This window comes from Anolis sagrei, chromosome 2 (assembly GCF_037176765.1).
Source record: "Anolis sagrei isolate rAnoSag1 chromosome 2, rAnoSag1.mat, whole genome shotgun sequence".
Classification (NCBI taxonomy): Eukaryota; Metazoa; Chordata; class Lepidosauria; order Squamata; family Dactyloidae; genus Anolis; species Anolis sagrei.
In genome coordinates this window covers 171,117,542-171,137,472 of record NC_090022.1, presented here as the reverse complement: position 1 = coordinate 171,137,472, position 19,931 = coordinate 171,117,542, and the positions used below count along the sequence as shown (strand labels likewise).

Here is a 19,931-nt window from a genome sequence, read left to right as displayed (position 1 = left end):
TACTGCAATGCACTCTACGTGGAGTTGCCTTTGAAGACTGTTCGGAAACTTCAACTAGTCCAGTGGGCGACAGCCAGATTAGTCACCGGAGCGTCATACAGGGAGCATACCACTCCTCTGTTATGTCAGCTCCACTGGCTGCCGATCCAGTTCCGAGCACAATTCAAAGTGCTGGTTTTAACCTACAAAACCCTATATGGCTCCGGCCCATCTCCAAACGCATCTCCCTCTACATCCCACCTCGGAGTTTGAGATCTTCTGAGGAGGCCCTGCTCTCGATCCCACCTCTATCACAAGTGAGATTGGTAGGGACGAGGAGCAGGGCCTTCTCGGTGGTGGCCCCTCACATGTGGAATTCACTCCCCGGGGAAATTAGGTCATCGACATCCTTCCTCTCTTTCAGAAGGAAAGTAAAAACATGGTTGTGGGACCAGGCTTTCGGGCAATCTGGCAGTTAGATAAGGACAATGACGACCAGAATCGATAGTACTTGACAATGTGGAAGGAATTTACAGACTCTGAGATGGCGAATGCTGAGCATTAGATTGTTTTTCCTGATTTTGATGTATATACTGACTGTTTTAATTGTTATAATTGCTGTTTACATGTTTTATCCATTGTTATGTTTATGCTGGCATCGAATTGTGCCTTTGTAAGCCGCCCTGAGTCCCCCCTCATTATTATTATTATTATTATTATTATTATTATTATTATTACGTTTATTATTTTACTCTATTTATTTTTATTGGAAGGGTACGTAAGCACATTTACATTGAAGAAGGTCAGAATGGTTTAATCAGAGTTGAACAGTCTTACCTTAAATTACAGTTTTATGTAAATATTCAAAAACATATTTGGCTTATATTCGGGTCGGCTTATACTCAAGTATATATGGTAAATCAAGAAATAGTTTTCTAAGATCTACAGAGACACTCGCTGGACACCTCAGCAAGTGAGAGTCCAAAAGTGGCAGGCTCAAACCCAGAACCTTAATCAATGGCTGGTACCAAATGAGAGACTCCCCCCTGGGCACACAGAAAACTGGGTGACTTGGAAGGCTGACACGATAAATAAATACCCATAGAAAACCATGATAACTTTATCTCATAAACTAGAGCTGACAGTTTACCCAATACAATTTTCTGAATCAGCACCCCAAATAACTCCAGGAACAAGCCTAAAAACCAAGACACCAAGAAAAACAATTAGGGGCGTTGGCCTGTGTAATCTATGCCATACAGCACACTTTGCTGTTGTACTTACCACGTGGTTTCCTGTATTGAACCCTCCCCATTAATGTACTCCTACTTAATTTCCAGAGTTATCTAGAGAACCCAGAAGCTCAGAGGACCAAAAACACCCACCACCCTTTCTCCTCTATGTTGGTCCCAACCTTATTTTTCCTGCTGAAGGGCCAGCGTTTTCCCTTGTTCTTGCTCAGCAGGCGTGGATCCAGTCGGCCATCTAGGGTGCCACGGGGATTGCCGAGGCTGCTATCGGATGAAGTGCGGTTGATTGGCTGGCTGAAGTCTTCAAAATCCATGTCTGCTGGCCTCTCGAAACCAGATTTGTGCAGTTCAATTAGGATCTGGGAATCCTGAGAGAGAGAAACATCCTTCTGAGTGGCCCTCAAGAATAAAACCATGTGAAAGATCCACAAACCAGCTTTAAATCACAGCCAAGCATACACATAGCATGCTTTGGAGGCTTTTAAACAGAGGCTGATTTAAAAACAATTTTTTACTGATGAGCAATCAGCATTTGAGGCCCAGGTTGTGGCGCAGCTGGTTGGGAGTCAGCTGCATTAAAATCACTACTGACCGAGAGGTCACGAGTTTGAATCCAGCCCAGGTCGGAGTGAGCTTCTAGCCATTTGTCTAGCTTGCTGTCGAACTTTGGAGCCCAAAAGACAGATGCATCTGTCAAGTAGGAAATTTAGGTACTGCTTATGTGGGGAGGCTAATTTAACTAATTTACGACACCATAAAAATCACTAGCAGTGTGCAAAAGAATGAGGAAGTACTCCATCAGTGTCACAAATGGATGGTGAAGCGACAGCTCCCCTGGTGGCCAGAATTCAAAAAGCATATCCTCATGAAGATGGAAAGTTATATAGCCTCTGTGTCTCTATCTATTAGGCTTGAGCGGTTTCGTTCGTTAATTTTGTAATTCGTTATTAATTCGTATTTAAATTAGCTTACGATCCAATATTGAGCCATGCAGGACTACTGTGAGGAGTAATTAAAAATCGAAACAATTTTCCAATTTATTTTGTATTGTTTCATAATTGTTTCGTAATTGTTTCATAATTGTTTCGTAATTATTTCCGTATGTCTGGTGCAAGTTTTATAGTTGTTGTTTGATTTATCAGTGATAAAAAATAAATTATCACACCAACAGTCAACAACAGAGGGAGAGGGAAGGTTCAGAAGTTCCCCCTGTCCCATCTGGAGGGTTTTTTAGCATATTGCGCAATCGCGTCCGCCATTAACAAATCGATTCGTAATTTTACGAAATTTCGTATATTTCGAACTTTTTTAAAGGAAAATTTCAGAATTCTTTAAAAAAACGAAACGCAAGGCCCCCCCCTAAAAACGAAACGAGTTTAGAACCAAATTTTTCCGTAGTTACCCAAGCCTACTATCTATATATGTTGTGTTTCTGACACTGAATGTTTGCCATGTATACGTGCATTGTGATCCGCCCTGAGTCCCCTGAGGGGTGAGAAGGGCAGAATAGAAATACTGCAAATAAATAAATAAATAAATTTGCAAGGATTGCTAAACAGGCCGATTGTCCTTTTCGTGGAGTACAGATGAAGCATTTTCGACAGAGTTACCTGTAAACCCTGGACGTTGTTGTTAACGTATCTGTGTGTATATATACATAAAATATTTATAATATTATAATGTAATGCAATATAATAATAATAATAATATATTATAATTACATATTTATATTACATGTAATATTACTAATAATATTACGATATAATGGTATGGTGCAATATAGCAATGTTTAATGCTGATATTGTACTATGCTAATAATATAATATATTATATGTCATATAGACCTTGTAAGCTGCTCTGAGTCCCCTTTGGGGTGAGAAGGGTGGCATATAAATGTCATAAATAAATAAATGGCTGGTGTTCAGAAACCATTTACCATTGTCAAATATTTTGCAATCTCAATACTAAGCTAAGGGGACCCTATTTCAGGTTGGGACCCACAGTTTAAGAAACAATGAGCTAGACAGTTCTAGCCTGGTATTTTTTTGGATGCTTTCAACTACAGAATTCGTGATATTGTAAAGATACTGGAACTTAGTTCCTTCTGCCTGCATGGTTTGCCCTCTATCACTAAATGATGTTTCTGCTCCAGAAAGCAACGCACTTGCTCAAAACGGCCATGCTGGCTAGGAATAGTTTGGAGAGACATCACGAAGGCGAGAGGGGGCACCTACTTTACCCATTCCCATTAGGTGGCACGCAATCTATTTTTCCACCTCTAAGCCACTGGGCAGAATGGAGGAAGTACTACAACCCATTACGCAGACACCCACGTGTTTCTCATCAACCACGTCTGCAGCTCCTTTCATGCCTTCCAGGCACTTGCCAATGATGGGTGTAACCTGCTGCTCTGTCTCTGAGAAGATGCTATAGCCTTCCTTGAGACGCCGCGTCCTCCGTTCATCCATCTCCTGCAGTTTCTAAAGGAAGGAGAAATGAAGAATGTAAACCTAAATAACAGTCTGACTTCAAATATTAGTAAAGAAGGCCATGGCGCCATCTTCTGCCACTGTGTAGTTTAAGTAATACAACTGTCAGAATGAAGATAATTTTCTGTTTATTTATTCTGTTCACCTTAAAGCGGGCTTGTCCAACATGTGGCCTATGGGACATAAACTTACTTTAAACATTCATAGTAATAATAATACAATATTATAATTATAATTATATATTTACATTGCACGTAATATTACTAATAATATTACTAATAATATTACAGTATAATGGTACCTCTCCCCCCCAGCACTAACTGCCGCTATAGGCCAGAGTGAAGAGAGAGGGGCCAGGGGACAGTTCCATTGGTAGGAAGAATAAGGCCGAATTCGACAATGTGTAAGACTGAGTTAGAACTGGTCATTTTCAAAGGCTTTTTGAAACCACCAGGTCTTCAAGCTCTTACGAAAGGAGGGGAGGGATGGGGCCTGTCTTATTTCCCTTGGAAGGGTGTTCCGGAGGTGTAATAAGAAATTCAATGTGCAAATTTGATAAATGAGAATTTAATAATGATGTGTGGGAATGAACGGAAGAATGGAAGGATGTGTGGTTGGAATTAATAATTTTGGAAACGCCAGTATAATATTAAGGCCTGCAATGACTAACTACCTGCTTGCTGCTTTGTGATTAAAACCTGTTAATGAGATCTGAAGAGTAAACTCTGATAAGAATGGGACAGTGATAAAGGAAATGTTTGCAACCTTCCTTATGTTAAGAAGGAAGTTAACATAAGATCAACACCAATCAAGAAGATCAACATCTGGCCAGGAAACTGGGATGGATCCAGGATGGAAGACGTCTATCATTAATTTACAACTTTGGGACTACATCAACAGAATTTTCCTATAAAAGACCAAATCTAATAATGCTCAAATCGTGGCAGACCGAGGAGTCTGTTCCACCCGCCATGCTCTGCTCCATGGAAGGAGAGAGATGGTGTATTCAGATAGTGGCAGATCTGCACGGGAGCAGTCTGGTCACTTTGGGGCTTCTTTCTCAAGGGAAGAGGAAGAAGTGCGCTTTTGGAGTCCTGGATTTAGTGCAGGGAATCAGGTTCTGCTGTATGGAAAACAGAGATCTGGTCCTTGGCACTGTTCTTAGGGAAAGAAGTTTTGGCATTTCAGCGTTTTGAAGTTTTGGCATTATGGAAGTTATGGAACTATGCATTGGTAGGCTGCAGGAAAGCAGGGTTTGGCCTAACAGGTGCTTCCCCAAGGAGGGAGAAAGGATATGGTAATATTTGGATGCATGTGGATGAATGTGTATACATGTGGTGTGAATGCTGAGTGAAAATGTAATTCCCCTATGTTTGTTTGTTAACCAATGTAATTGTGAATCCAATGTAGTTGCATAGAATCTGTATGTTTGTATGTCCAATGTCAGTTCTTTGACTAAATGTTTTCTATAATCTGATATACCTTCTCACACTGGAAATTGCAATAAAAAGAACCTATGCTTTAAAATCATTGAAAAGTCATTCATGACAGAGGCGGGGGGCCACCACCAAGAAGGCCCTCTCTCTCGTCCCCACCAACTGTCGTTGTGACGGCGGTGGGACCGAGAGGAGGGCCTCCCTGGAAGATCTTAAAGTTATATATTTTAAATATGTTATATTTTAAATATGTTATGTTATATATTTTAAATATGTTATGTTTTAACCATGTAATCCACCTCGAGTCCATTTGGGGATATGGAGGTGGGGTATAAAAGTAAAGTTGTTGTTATTCCAATGTGGTCTAGGGAAGCCAAAAGGTTGGGCACCTCTGCCTTAAAGACAACAGGTACAGCTAGATTCCACATTTAAAAAATTAGAGCTCCCAATATCAGTACCTGTTCAATGTTTTCTCTTGTTGAAATGTTATAGAACAGGGGTCCTCAAACTTTTTAAACAGAGGGCCAAACTATTGGAGGGCTGGATTATAATTTGAAAAAAAATGAATTCCTATGCATACTGGACATATCTCATTGTAGTGCAAAAAAACACTTTAAAAATTCAATAATTAAAATGAAGAAGAATTATAACAATTATAAACTTATTAGTATTTCAATGGGAAGTGTAGATCTGCTTTTGGCTGATGAGAGAGGATTGTTGTTGTTGAGTACCTTCAAGTAGTTTTAGACTTAAGTTGACCCTGTGCGAGGGCTGGGTAAATGACCTTGGAGGGCCGTATTCGGCCCCCGGGCCTTAGTTTGAGGACCCCTGTTATAAAACATTACATCACATTGCATAAATCTTACAATTCAAAAAATATATATTGACAGCAATTCCTCCCCTCGTTCCAAAAACCCTTTTAACTACAACTGAACCTTTGAACTAAATCTCTCCTCTGCCTCAACCAAAAGTTGAGCTATTGATGATATTTTAAATGCAAGTATGTGGTAATCCACATACCCGCACTATATTTTGGGGAAGATCTTTGGTATAAGGCAAAGAAGAGCAAAGAGAGAGGGAAAGAGAAATAGAGAATCACATACTAAGGAGTGATCTAGCACAAGCAGGAACAGGTTGGAGCAATTTTCCTAATTGGATGATTTCAGTTTATCAAGTGTCTACTGCCTAGTGTAACATTCATTGGACTGTAATCTGTAAAGACATAATTGGTATGGGCTGACTTTAAACTGGCGAGGACAAATTTTGATTGGCCAGACCATGAATAGACTTGTTTATTTTTCAATCTGCAATGGAAAAAGCATCAAAAGATCTTTCAAAACAGACCTATCTTATTTATGATTCGTAACTCTGATTTATTTATTAAGTGGATGTGACAGAAGGAGTGGTCATACTCTGGTGGGTCAGCAATAGCACTGACTCCTGTCAACTCCAACTCAACTCTGCCCACCAAAAAGCCACCGGCACATCTGCTGCTGTAGCAAATTCAGCAGCTGGGGGCAGGGAGTACTGTGGGTCAGTAAATCAGACAAGGAAAACATGAAAACACAAATTACGAACTCTTTCGTTTTTGGAATCCAGTTCCATATGTTGTTGTTCATTCGTTCAGTTGGTTCTGACTCTTTGTGACCTCATGGACCAGCCCACACCAGAGCTCCCTGTCGGCCGTCCCCAACCCGAGCTCCTTCAAGGCCAATCCAGTCACTTCAAGGATTCCATCCATCCATCTTGCCCTTGGTCGGCCCCTCTTCCTTTTTCCTTCCATTTCCCCCAGCATAATTGTCTTCTCTAAGCTTTCATTTCTCTTCAAGTACTTCATCTTTGCCTCTAATATCCTCCCATCCAATGAGCAGTCGGGCTTTATTTCCTGGAGTATGGACTGGTTGGATCTTCTCGCAGTCCAAGGCACTCGCAGAACTTTCCCCCAACACCACAGTTCAAAAGCATATATCTTCCTTCGTTCAGCCTTTCCTAAGGTCCAGCTCTCACATCCATAGGTGACTACGGGGAATACCATTCCTTTAACTATGCGGATCTTTGTTGCCAGTGTGATGCCTCTACTCTTTACTATTTTATCGAGATTTGACATTGCTCTCCTCCCAAGAAGTAAGCGTCTCCTGATTTCCTGGCTGCAGTCTGCATCTGTATGGGGGACAATGCCTGGCTCGAGAGTAGTACGTGTGAAAAAGACCTTGGAGTCCTCATGGACAACAAGTTAAACATGAGCCAACAATGTAATGTGGTGGCAAAAAAAGCCAATGGGATTTTGGCCTGCATCAATAGGAGCATAGTGTCTAGATCTAGGGAAGTAATGCTACCCCTCTATTCCACTATGGTTAGACCACACCTGGAATATTGTGTCTAATTCTGGGCACCACAATTCAAGAGAGATATTGACAAGCTGGAATGTGTCCGGAGGAGGGCGACTAAAATGATCAAGGGTCTGGAGAACAAGCCCTATGAGGAGCGGCTTAAGGAGCTGGGCATGCTTAGCCTGAAGAAGAGAAGGCTGAGAGGAGATATGATAGCCATGCATAAATATGTGAGAGGAAGCCACAGGGAGGAGGGGCAAGCTTGTTTTCTGCTTCCCTGGAGACTAGGACGCGGAACAATGGCTTCAAACTACACGAAAGGAGATTCCATCTGAACATGAGGAAGAACTTCCTGACTGTGAGAGCCGTTTAGCATTGGAACTCTCTGCCCCGGAGTGTGGTGGAGGCTCCTTCTTTGGAAGCTTTTAAACTGAGGCTGGATGGCCATCTGTCAGGGTTGATTTGAATGCAATATTCCTGCTTCTTGGCAGGGGGTTGGACTGGATGGCCCATGTTGGCTCTTCCAACTCTTTGATTCTATGATTCTATGTAGTCATCTTTGCACCTAGAAATACAAACCCTCTACGTTTTCTCCCTCTATTTCCCAGTTGTCAATCATTCTTGTTGCCATAATGTTGGGTTTTTTGAAGTTTAACTGCAACCCAGCTTTTGCGCTTTCTTCTTTCACCTTGATTAGAAGGCTCCTCAGCCCTCGCTTTCGGCCATCAAAGTGGTGTCATCTGCATATCTAAGGTTGTTAATGTTTCTTCCAGCAATTTTCACCCCAGCCTTGCATTTGTCAAGCCCCGCACATCGCATGATGTGTTCTGCATACAAGTTAAAAAGGTTGGGTGAGAGTATGCAGCCTTGCCGTACGCCTTTCCCAATCTTGAACCAGTCTGTTGTTCCGTGGTCAGTTCTGACTGTTGCTACTTGGTCCTTGTACAGATTCCTCAGGAGAGAGACAAGGAGGCTTGGGATGCCCATCCCACTAAGAACTTGCCACCATTTATTATGATCCACACAGTCAAAGGCTGAATAGTCAATAAAACAGAAATAGATGTTTTTCTGAAACTCTCTGCCTTTCTCTATTATCCAGCGGATATTGGCAATTTGGTCTTTGCTAAACCCAGCTTGTACATTTGGTAACTCTCCATGTATTGCTGGAGTCTTCATATAACCAGTTTCATATAACCAGTTTGAAAAGAGATGGTTACATCAATTTAAAACAATTTTAATTATTTGATAGTCTTTAACAGACAAAAGCACACACCGGGGGGGGGGGGGGGGGCAAAGTCTACTGGGTTTGTGGCGCAGTTGCATTAAGATCACTCTGACCAAAAGGTCATGAGTTCGAAGCCAGCCCGGGTTGGAGTGGGTTTCCAACCAATTGTGTAGCCTGTTGTCAACCTTTGCAACCCGAAAGACAGTTGCATCTGTCAAGTAGGAAAATTAGGTAGTACCTTAAAGTGTGGGGAAACTAAATTAACTAATTTTATGAGGCCATAAAAAAGACTCCAGCAAAAAGCATGCGGGGAATGTGGAAGTACTTCATCAGTGTCGCAGATGGATGATGAAAGCGACAGCTCCCCTGGCGGCCAGAAAAAGTTAAATAGCCTCTGTCTATGTCTGTATATGTTGTATGTCAAAATTGCCATTGAACGTTTGCCATATATGTGTACACTGTAATCCGCCCTGAGTCCCCTGCGGGGTGAGAAGGGAGGAATATAAAAGCTGTAAGTAAATAAATAAATAAATACTGGGAAGGAATACTAATAAAAGAGACCTAAAGGAAAAGTAAGGTGACTTCCACCTTCTTTCGTGTAACACCTCAGAACTGGCCTGAAACCAAATCAAGGGGAACGTCCCCTCTGCTTTTTCTCTTTCCTCAACGCGGAACATTGACAGATGGAAAGAGTCAAACTCTTATGACACTTGGAATCCTTTCCTCAGATGAGAGAAGCCTTCCTTGAGATGAAGGATTGCAGTAGTCCAGGATGGATTTATGAACAAAGAGAGCTGTCATGGACTGACAGTCTAACAACATTTGAAAATACCCATGGAGAATTTCTTCTGCTATAAGGGTAGCTCCAGAGGGATTTATGAGCCCTGCTAACTTGGGGTTTACTGATTCCATTTCCTCTCTGGCTGTTTTGCTAGAGGATTTTGTACTTTCACTCTATATTTGTGATATTTTAAGATCGCAGTGCAAAACTGACTTGAAATTACTATTTTATTATGACTTTGGGGTTTGTTGCAAGTTGCCTTGAGGGACTTCTTAGTGTAGAAGAGGAGCAAAACCATGTCTAAACTTAAGAAAAAGTAGAAGCTATTTAAAAGGCATACATTGAAGATCTGTGGCATCTCCAGGAAGTAGAATTGGCTCTGATTGTGGTTGAATTTCTGCAGATATGAAGCGTATTCATTCTTGCTCTCCTCAGCCATGTGGCTACGTAGATTGGCCTGCTGCTTTGCCTGGAAAAGATTTTTAAAATAGATTATTGGGATGATAATGTCACAGTAAACTCTACAGCAGGGGTCCTCAAACTAAGGCCCGGGGCCCCTCCAAGATCATTTACCCGGCCCTCTCTCAGGGTCAACCTAAGTCTGAAATGACTCGAAAGTACACAACAACAACAATCCTATCTCATCAGCCAAAAGCAGGCCCACACTTCCCAATGAAATACTAATAAGTTTATATTTGTTAAAATTGTTTTTCATTTTAATTATTCTATTGTTTTTAAGTGTTTTTTGATTTATAAATAAGATGTGTGCATGGGAATTCATTCATTTTTTTTTCCAAATTATAATCCGGCCCTCCAACACTTTGAGGGACTGTGACATAGCCCTCTGTTTAAAACGTTTGAGGACCCCTGCTCTAGAACGTGGCCATATAGCCCGAAAAAACCTACAACAACCCAGTGATTCCAGCCATGAAAGCCTTCAACAATACAGCAATTTTATTATTTGCAACTTTTCACCTTTCTGTGTTCCAGTCCCAACAAAAGTGAAGAACTGACTGTACACTGTGATATTTTTCCAAATAGATTGAAACAATTTACACTTTGAGGCCAAGCAGCCTCCTTATCCAAAAGGTTTACAGGGCTAGATCTGCTTAGATTGAACAGCAGGAAAGGACAAAGAACTCTTGACTGTTGGAGATAGGTGTGGACAAGTGCTACTCCACTTAGGCAGAAAAAATGAAATGCAAAGATACTAAATGGGGGACAATGCCTGGCTTAAGAGCAGTACATGTGAAAAAGATCTTGGAGTCCTCGCGGACAACAAGTTAAACATGAGCCAACAATGTGATGTGGCGGCAAAAAAAAGCCAATGGGATTTTGGCCTGCATCAATAGGAGCATAGTGTCTAGATCCAGGGAAGTCATGCTACCCCTCTATTCTGCTTTGGTTAGACCACACCTGGAATATTGTGTCCAATTCTGGGCACCACAATTCAAGAGAGATATTGACAAGTTGGAGGGTGACTAAAATGATCAAGGGTCTGGAGAACAAGCCCTGTGAGGAGTGGCTTAAGGAGCTGGGTATGTTTAGCCTGAAGAAGAGAAGGCTGAGAGGAGATATGATAGCCATGTATAAATGTGTGAGGAAGTCACAGGGAGGAGGGAGCAAGCTTATTTTATACTTCCCTGGAGACTGGGACGCGGAACAATGACTTCAAACTACAAGAGAGGAGATTCCATCTCAACATGAGGAAGAACTTCCTGACTGTGAGAGCTGTTCAGCAGTGGAACTCTCTGCCTCGGAGTGTGGTGGAGGCTCCTTCTTTGGAAGCTTTTAAACAGAGGCTGGATGGCCATCTGTCAGGGGTGATTTTAATGCAATATTCCTGCTTGGCATCCAGTCCAACCCCCTGCCAAGAAGCAGGAATATTGCATTCAAATCACCCCTGACAGATGGCCATCCAGCCTCTGTTTAAAAGCTTCCAAAGAAGGAGCCTCCACCACACTCCGGGGCAGAGAGTTCCACTGCTGAACGGCTCTCACAGTCAGGAAGTTCTTCCTCATGTTCAGATGGAATCTCCTCTCTTGTAGTTTGAAGCCATTGTTCCGCGTCCTAGTCTCCAGGGAAGCAGAAAACAAGCTTGCTCCCTCCTCCCTGTGGCTTCCTCTCACATATTTATACATGGCTATCATATCTCCTCTCAGACTTCTCTTCTTCAGACTAAACATGCCCAGCTCCTTAAGCCGCTCCTCATAGGGCTTGTTCTCCAGCCCCTTGATCATTTTAGTCGCCCTCCTCTGGACACATTCCAGCTTGTCAATATCTCTCTTCAATTGTGGTGCCCAGAATTGGACACAATATTCCAGGTGTGGTCTAACCAAAGGGGTAGCATGACTTCCCTGGATCTAGACACTAGACTCCTATTGATGCAGGCCAAAATCCCATTGGCTTTTTTTGGCGCCACATCACATTGTTGGCTCATGTTTAACTTGTTGTCCACGAGGACTCCAAGATCTTTTTCACACGTACTGCTCTTGAGCCAGGCATTGTCCCCCATTCTGTATCTTTGTTTTTCCTGCCAAAGTGGGGTATCTTGCATTTGTCACTGTTGAACTTCATTTTGTTAGTTTTGTCCCATCTCTCTAATCTGTCAAGATTGTTTTGAATTCTGCTCCTGTATTTCTCATTGTATTGTCAACATCCGTCTATGTTTACTGTGCCTCAGGGGAGCGTGCTTGCCCCATCCATGTTCAACATCTACACAAATGACCAGCCACCGCCAGAAAGGACAGAGAGTTTCATCTACGCTGATGATCGTGCCATTACTGCTCAAGCAGGGAGCTTTGAGATGGTAGAACAGAAGCTTTCCGAAGCTCTAGGCGCTCTTACTGCCTATTACAGGGAAAACCAGCTGACCCCCAACCCATCTAAAACACAGACATGTGCCTTTCATCTCAAGAACAGACAAGCATCCCGAGCTCTGAAGATCACCTGGGAAGGAATCCCACTGGAGCATTGCAGCGCACCCAAATATCTGGGAGTCACTCTGGACCGTGCTCTTACCTACAAGAAGCACTGCCTGAACATCAAGCAAAAAGTGGGTGCTAGAAACAATATCATACGAAAGCTGACTGGCACAACCTGGGGATCACAACCAGATACAGTGAAGACATCTGCCCTTGCGCTGTGCTACTCTGCTGCTGAGTACGCATGCCCAGTGTGGAACACATCTCACCACACTAAAGCAGTGGATGTGGCTCTTAATGAGACATGCCTCATTATCACGGGGTGCCTGCGCCCTACACCACTGGAAAAATTACACTGTCTAGCACCACCTGACATCCGCCGGGAAGTAGCAGCCAATAGTGAAAGGACCAAGGCAGAGACATCTCCAGCTCATCCCCTGTTTGGGTATCAGCCAGCACGTCAACGACTTAAATCTAGAAATAGTTTTCTAAGATCTACAGAGACACTCGTTGGAACACCCCAGCAAGCGAGAGTCCAAAAGTGGCAGGCTCAAACCCAGAACCTCAACCAATGGCTGATACCAAATGAGAGACTCCCTCCTGGGCACACAGAGGACTGGGCGACTTGGAAGGCACTGAACAGACTGCGCTCTGGCACCACGAGATGCAGAGCCAACCTTCAGAAATGGGGCTACAAAGTGGAATCCTCGACATGCGAGTGTGGAGAGGAGCAAACCACTGACCACCTGCTGCAATGCACCCTGAGCCCTGACACATACACAATGGAGGACCTTCTTGCAGCAACACCAGAAGCACTCCAAGTGGCCAGATACTGGTCAAAGGACATTTAATCAACTCTCATACTCAGAAATGTAACATAATTTGACTGGTTGTTCTGACACGACAAATAAATAAATATGTTTACTTTTTGTCTATGTCATTCACCAATAAAAATAAATTGTATGTATGTATGTATGTATGTATGTATGATCAAATGAACAGAGCTCCATTACTGGGCATCAGCATAAGGGATTCTGAAGACTGGTCTCAACTTTCAATGCAAAATTACTTCTGGGGTCTGCTAAACACCAAGGAAGTTGGAAATGCCACCTCTTTCTGGGGAAACTCTGACCTTCTCCACATCTGCCTTGGTGGCATTGATGTCCTGGTCCAGTTTTTCAGCTGTCAGGACAGCTTTCTCAGCCTCCCTGCAGTCGCGTTCAAACTTGCGTTTGCTCTGCAGGGAAAATAGTAAACCAAGTGAGATAGATTAATGGGATCACACACTTATACTGTTAATTCAGCTCTCAGTGCCTCGCATCACTCAAACCTATGTGATTAATCTCCACAGCACAGATAGGAATCAACACTCCCCCAAAATAAGCAAACGATTTGATTAGCCAATTTGGGCTTCTAAATATGAGCTGGAATAGAAAAATGGCAAAGGCTGCTGACTTTGCTTTTAAAGCATCATAGAAATAACAACAAACATAAAGTACTTCAAATAAGAGAAGAGAAGCTTGCAGAATTACAATCTATAGACATAAGCAAACATTTACTCAAGGAGTGGGTGGAGAGAAGCTTATTAGTTCTGCTTATGTGAACACAAAGCAAAGGTGTGCAAACAAATATCTAAGGGACACTTTACTAACATATATAATTAAACTATGAAGAGAAAGACATCAATTATTTTTCTCAATGTCCTGTTGTTCTTTTTTAAAAAATAATTTTTATTTGGTACTAGCTGTCCCCTGCCACGCGTTGCTGTGGCCCAGTCTGGTGATCTGGAAAATAAAGTAATGAGAAAGTGTTGGTTTCTAATATATGTAATCCCTTTATGCTTGTGGGTAAACAGTGTTTCTTGTTGTTTCTTTGTCAGTGTTGATGTGGAGAGTGTCTAGTTTGCCTACTCTGGAACATGCAACATATCATAGTCCTTCTTTAAGGGTCTCTTTCAAATCTATGATACTATGTGTGTGTGAGAGAGAGAATCATATCTATCTATCTGTCTATCTATCTATCTATCTATCTATCTATCTATATCTATATCTATGGCTGGATGGCTCTTTGTCAGGAGGGGTCTGATTACATTTTCTTGCCCTGGTGAAGAGAGTTGGACTGGATGGCCTCAAGTATTTTCTGTTGGTCATGGGGGTTCAGTGTGGGAAGTTTGCCCCATTTCTGTCGTTTGTGGGTTTCACAATGCTCTTTAATTGTAGTGAACTATAAATCCCAGTAACTACAAATCCCAAATGTCATGGTCTATTTCCTCCAAACTCCATCTGTGTTCATATTTAGGCATATGGGATTTTTGTGTCAAGTTTGGTCCAAATCCATCATTGTTTGAGTCCACAGTGCTCTCTGGATGTAGGTGAACTACAACTCCCAAACTCAAGGTCAATGCCCACCAAACCCTTCCAGTGTGTTCTGTTGGTCATGGAAGTCCTGTATGCCATGTTTGGTTGAATTCCATCATTGGTGGAGTTCAGAATGCTCTTTGATTGTAGGTGAACTATAAATCCCAGCAACTACAATTCCCAAATTTCAAGGTCTATTTCCCTTAAACTCCTTCTGTGTTCATATTTGGGCATATGGAATATTCGTGCCAAGTTTGGTCCAGATCCATCATTGTTTGAGTCCACAGTATTCTCTGGATGTGGGTTAACTATAATTCCCAAACTCAAGGTCAATGTCCACCAAACCTTTCCAGTTTTTTCTGTTGGTCATGGGAGCCCTGTGTGCTACGTTTGGCCCAATTCCATCATTGGTGGAGTTCAGATTGCTCTTTGATTTTAGGTAAACTATAAATCCCAGCAATGACAATTTCCAAATGACAAAATCATTTTTTTTTTAGTGGAGGACATAAATTGGACTGTTAGGTGTCTTGTGTCCAAATTTGGTGTCAATTCCCCCAGTGGTTTTTGAGTTCTGATGGTAGCACGAATGAACATTACATTTTTATTTATATAGATAAAGAAAAAAAGTATAATTTCCAAGTAAAGTGGGGGAACATATTATTTTGAAGAAAAGTGGGAAAGTAAGAGGATAGAGGTGAAGAAGAAAAAGGAAAGAAAAGAAAAGAAAAGAAAAAGAAAAAGACAAAAAAGGACACACACACACACACACACACACACATATATAATTATATTAAAGATAAAAGTGAAAATAAAAATGAAAAAATAAATATAAAGTTACTTCCTTCTAATCCTAAACGGGTTCAACTTTATTGTCTATGTGATCTTTCTGAATTTTTCTTGATTGTCCACTCTTGTCCACAACCCTAATAATAATAATAATAACGATCTGTCAACTGCAAAAGGCCACCTTACTTGGATCTGCATGCATCATTCGAAAATATATCACACAGTCCTAGACGCTTGGGAAGTATTCAACTTATGATTTTGTGATACGAAATCCAGGATATAGATCTCGTTTGCTGTGACATACTGTGCTTTTGTGTCAATAATAATAATAATTAGGTTCTTGTGGGTTTTTTCGGGCTATAGAGCCATGTTCTAGAGGTATTTCTCCTGACGTTTCGCCTGCATCTATGGCAAGCATCCTCAGAGGTAGTGAGGTCTGTTGGAATTAGGACAATGGGTTTATATATCTGTGGAATGGCTGGGGTGGGGCAAGGAGCTCTTCTCTGTTGGAGCTAGGTGTGAATGTTTCAACTGACCACCTTCATTAGCATTTGAAGGCCTGGCTGAGCCTGGGAAAATCTTTTGTTGAGAGGTGTTAAGATGTGCCTGGTTGTTTCCTCTCTGCTGTTTTGCTGTTGTAATTTTAGAGTTTTTTAATACTGGTAGCCAGATTCTGATGCTAATGAAGGTGATCAGTTGAAACATTCACACCTAGCTCCAGCAGGGAAGAGCTCTTTTCCCCACCCCAGCCATTCCACAGATATATAAACCCATTGTCCTAATTCCAACAGACCTCACTACCTCTGAGGATGCTTGCCATAGATGCAGGCGAAACGTCAGGAGAAATGCCTCTAGAACATGGCCCTATAGCCCGAAAAAACCCACAAGAACCTAGTGATTCCAGCCATGAAAGCCTTCGACAATACAATAATAATCATAATCATAATCATAATAATCTTTATTTATACCCCGCCACCATCTCCCCGATGGGGACTCGGGGTAGCTTACATGAGGCCAAGCCCAAACAACAAATTACAGCAAAATAAAACCGAAAATGCAAACAATAAACATAACGATATGAAATTACAATAAACACAATCACAGTGACAATGGGCGGGCTACATGTAATGATTAAAAGAAAAACTAATTAAAAACTGATTAAAAACTCAGGAGAGATAAAGGAGAAGCAGGTTATTTGCGGGGGGGGGGGGGGGGGGGGCTCATGAAAACGGGGGTTGTGGAATCAAACTTTCCCACAAGAGGAAGGGGGACGTATACTCCAATGAGGTTGTATACCTACTCACCAAAAACTCATTGCAACCCAGTGATTCCGGCCATGAAAGCCCTCGACAACACAGGTAAGAGGTTCTTGGAAACATCCAAAGATCATACATCCAAAGTATGATCTTTGGAAACATCCAAAGATCATACTCTGTGGCCAAGGCCTAAAGTCAAGCTATAGTGCTTGCTTTACATAAGATGTGAACTTTTCTATTCTCTTCCCTTGGCCACACCCACCAATCCCAAAGGTTGTTTTAAAGACTGGATAGAGGAAACATCTTTGGAATAAAAAACTCCTTTCTGTGCTTTCGTCACATCCTCATCCATGAAATGCTTGAAGAATTCTATGGGGAACAATGATATCCACAGCTGTGTTCCTACTCTGAACATTGGCCAAATCAATAGAAATAGTTTTAGGCCTTCCAAAGTTACGGTCCCGCCAAGCTTATGTCCACTGTGTCCAGAATTAGGCTAACGTTGAAAACACACATGCAAAATTTGGAGAAACTCACATTTTCAAGTTGCTTAAAGGAGTTCTCCAGCTGCTGTTGAGCCCGTCGGCCCTCTTGCAAGTGCTAGAAAAAGAAGGAAAGAAAAAGAAATGAAATGAAAGCTTTCATCAGAAGAATCTCAGTATGATTTTTAGATCCCCACCAAATGTTTTCCACCTAACTCCAAGGAAGCCCCTCGAGTGCTGGACGAGTGCCTCACCGCTGTGGCTGTCTGGATGAGGACGAACAAGCTGAAGATTAATCCCGACAAGACAGAGGTCCTCCTGGTCCATCGTAAACCAGGGTGGCAACCTGTGCTGGACGGGGTTGCACTCCCCTTGAAGTCACAGGTTCGCAGTTTGGGGGTCCTCCTGGATTCTTCACTTACGTTTGAGGCTCAGGCATCGGTGGTAGCCGGGAGGGCCTTTGCGCAATTAAGACTCGTGCGCCAACTGCAACCGTACCTCGGGAAGGCGGATCTGGCCAAAGTGGTCCACGCCTTAGTCACCTCTAGACTGAACTACTGCAATGCACTCTACATGGGGCTGCCCTTGAAAACGGCCCGGAAATTTCAGATGATCTAACGGGCGGCAGCCAGGTTTTTAACTGGGGCTCCTTACAGGGAGAGGTCAACCCTCCTGTTCAAGGAGCTCCACTGGCTGCCATTCATCTACCAGACCCAATTCAAGGTGCAGGTTCTTACCTACAAAGTCCTGAACGGTTTGGAACCCGCCTAGCCGCGTGATCGCATCTCTGTATACGAACCCACACGATCCCTTCGATCATCCGGAGAGGCACTGCTCTCGATCCCACCAGCATCGCAGGCACGCTTGGTGGGGACGAGAGAGAGGGCCTTTTCGGTGGTGGCCCCTCGACTCTGGAACTCACTCCCTAAAGACATCAGACAGGCTCCAACTCTGGCAGTCTTCAGGAGGAACTTGAAGACGTGGCTGTTCCAGTGTGCCTTCCTAGAATAATGACCCCATAGCACTTTGTCGTCCAAAGCACTTTACATTTCTTTAAGTCTGCTCGTATGCCCTTCCACAAACACCAGTTTCACCTTCCATTCATATCCCAGCATTATTTCCAATTTTAACTCTACATTTGGCCTTCCCACTGTCTTTAATTATGTGTTGTTTATTGATAATGTTGTGTATCTTATTGTTTATGTGTTTTTAATTGCTTGTACTGTTGTTATTATTGCTTGTATTGTTGTGTTTGGGCTTGGCCTCATGTAAGCCGCATAGAGTCCCATGGGGAGATGGTAGTGGGGTACAAATAAAGTGTTATTATTATTATTATTATTAATAATAACAGAAGTACCTCAAAAAGATCCACAAGCTACCTACAAGTTCAGGAATCATAGCATAGCCATTGCTACCAGGCTTCCTTTACATAAAATAAAATTTAGCTTAATGTTGGACCCCTCAATACTTCAAATATTCTTTGTGAACAAAATATTTCACCAGAATTTTTAGAATACCTATGAAAGAAAAAGAGCCAAATTTATTAGCATCTAGTCATCAAGCAAAAAACAAGATAGGGCTTTTGTAAAATTAATAGATGCTCAAAGACAGAATTTCAACAAGTGTTGCTTGCCCACCATGCCCACCTCCTGCAATAAAAGTGATAGAGCAAAAAGTTGAGATGCCAAAGAGTGTTTAGGCGTCTAAATGATATATTTATATTGATTAGGCTTGCTGTTTAAGATTATGCTGTCTAGATATAATATTTATGTCTTTTTTCCTGAATTGCTGTCAACAGGGAGCTCTGGCATGGGCTGGTCCATGAGGTCACGAAGAGATGGAAACGACTGAACGAATGAACAACAACAACAAGGGCGGGGGGAAAGTGCCTCATGAGGATGTAGCAGTAGTTGTGTTATTGGACCTCACAGCAGCATTTGATATGGTTGATCACAATCTATTGACCCACCGCCTAGCCATGACTGGGGTTAGAGGGATACCCCTTAAATGGGTGTCCTCCTTCCTCCAGAATCGGGGACAGCGTGTGGCGAGGGGAGGGAGGGTTTCCGAGAGATCTCTGCTAACTTGAGTGGTCCCGCAGGGAGCTATTCTCTCTCCTCTACTATTTAACATCTATATGCGACCGCTTGCCTGACTGGTGCAAAGCTTTGGGATACCAGTATGCTGATGACACTCAGCTCATTCTGAGGATGGAGGGCCGGCCGGACTCTGTACCCGAAAATTTCCATCAGTGCCTTGAGGCCGTTACTGGATGGTTGTGTGCCAGCAGGTTGAGGGTGAACCCAGCGAAGACGGAGATCCTTTGGCTGGGCCGTCCGGGTGGGAGGGAGGTCCAGCTGCCTAGCCTGGATGGCGAGACACAACGTCCGTCATCTTCTGTAAAAAGTCTTGATGTCTTATTGGACCCTCTGCTCACAATAGAGGCCCAGGTCTCTGCTGTGAGCAGATCTGCGTTTTTCCATCTGCATCAGGCTAGGCGACTGGCTCCCTACCTATCTAGGAATGACCTGGCTACGGTGATCCAGGCGACGGTCATCTCGAGGCTTGACTACTGTAACGCCCTCTACATTGGCCTTCCTTTGTCAGTGATCTGGAAACTGAAGCTGGTGCAAAAT

At 42.6% G+C, this 19,931-nt stretch overlaps 1 protein-coding gene across 2 annotated transcripts in view; it reads right to left on the bottom strand.

Moving 5' to 3' along the window:
* TRIP10 (thyroid hormone receptor interactor 10) overlaps nt 1-19,931 on the bottom strand; it is a 145,158-nt gene that overhangs the window by 26,273 nt on the left and 98,954 nt on the right. For both annotated transcript variants that reach the window (XM_060763339.2, XM_067464110.1), the window contains exons 5-9: nt 17,351-17,413; nt 13,547-13,651; nt 9,831-9,959; nt 3,563-3,709; nt 1,394-1,597 (exon numbers count right to left, since the gene is read on the bottom strand). In XM_060763339.2, the coding sequence (XP_060619322.2) occupies nt 1,394-1,597; nt 3,563-3,709; nt 9,831-9,959; nt 13,547-13,651; nt 17,351-17,413 (648 nt within the window). The remainder of the gene's footprint in view (nt 1-1,393; nt 1,598-3,562; nt 3,710-9,830; nt 9,960-13,546; nt 13,652-17,350; nt 17,414-19,931) is intronic.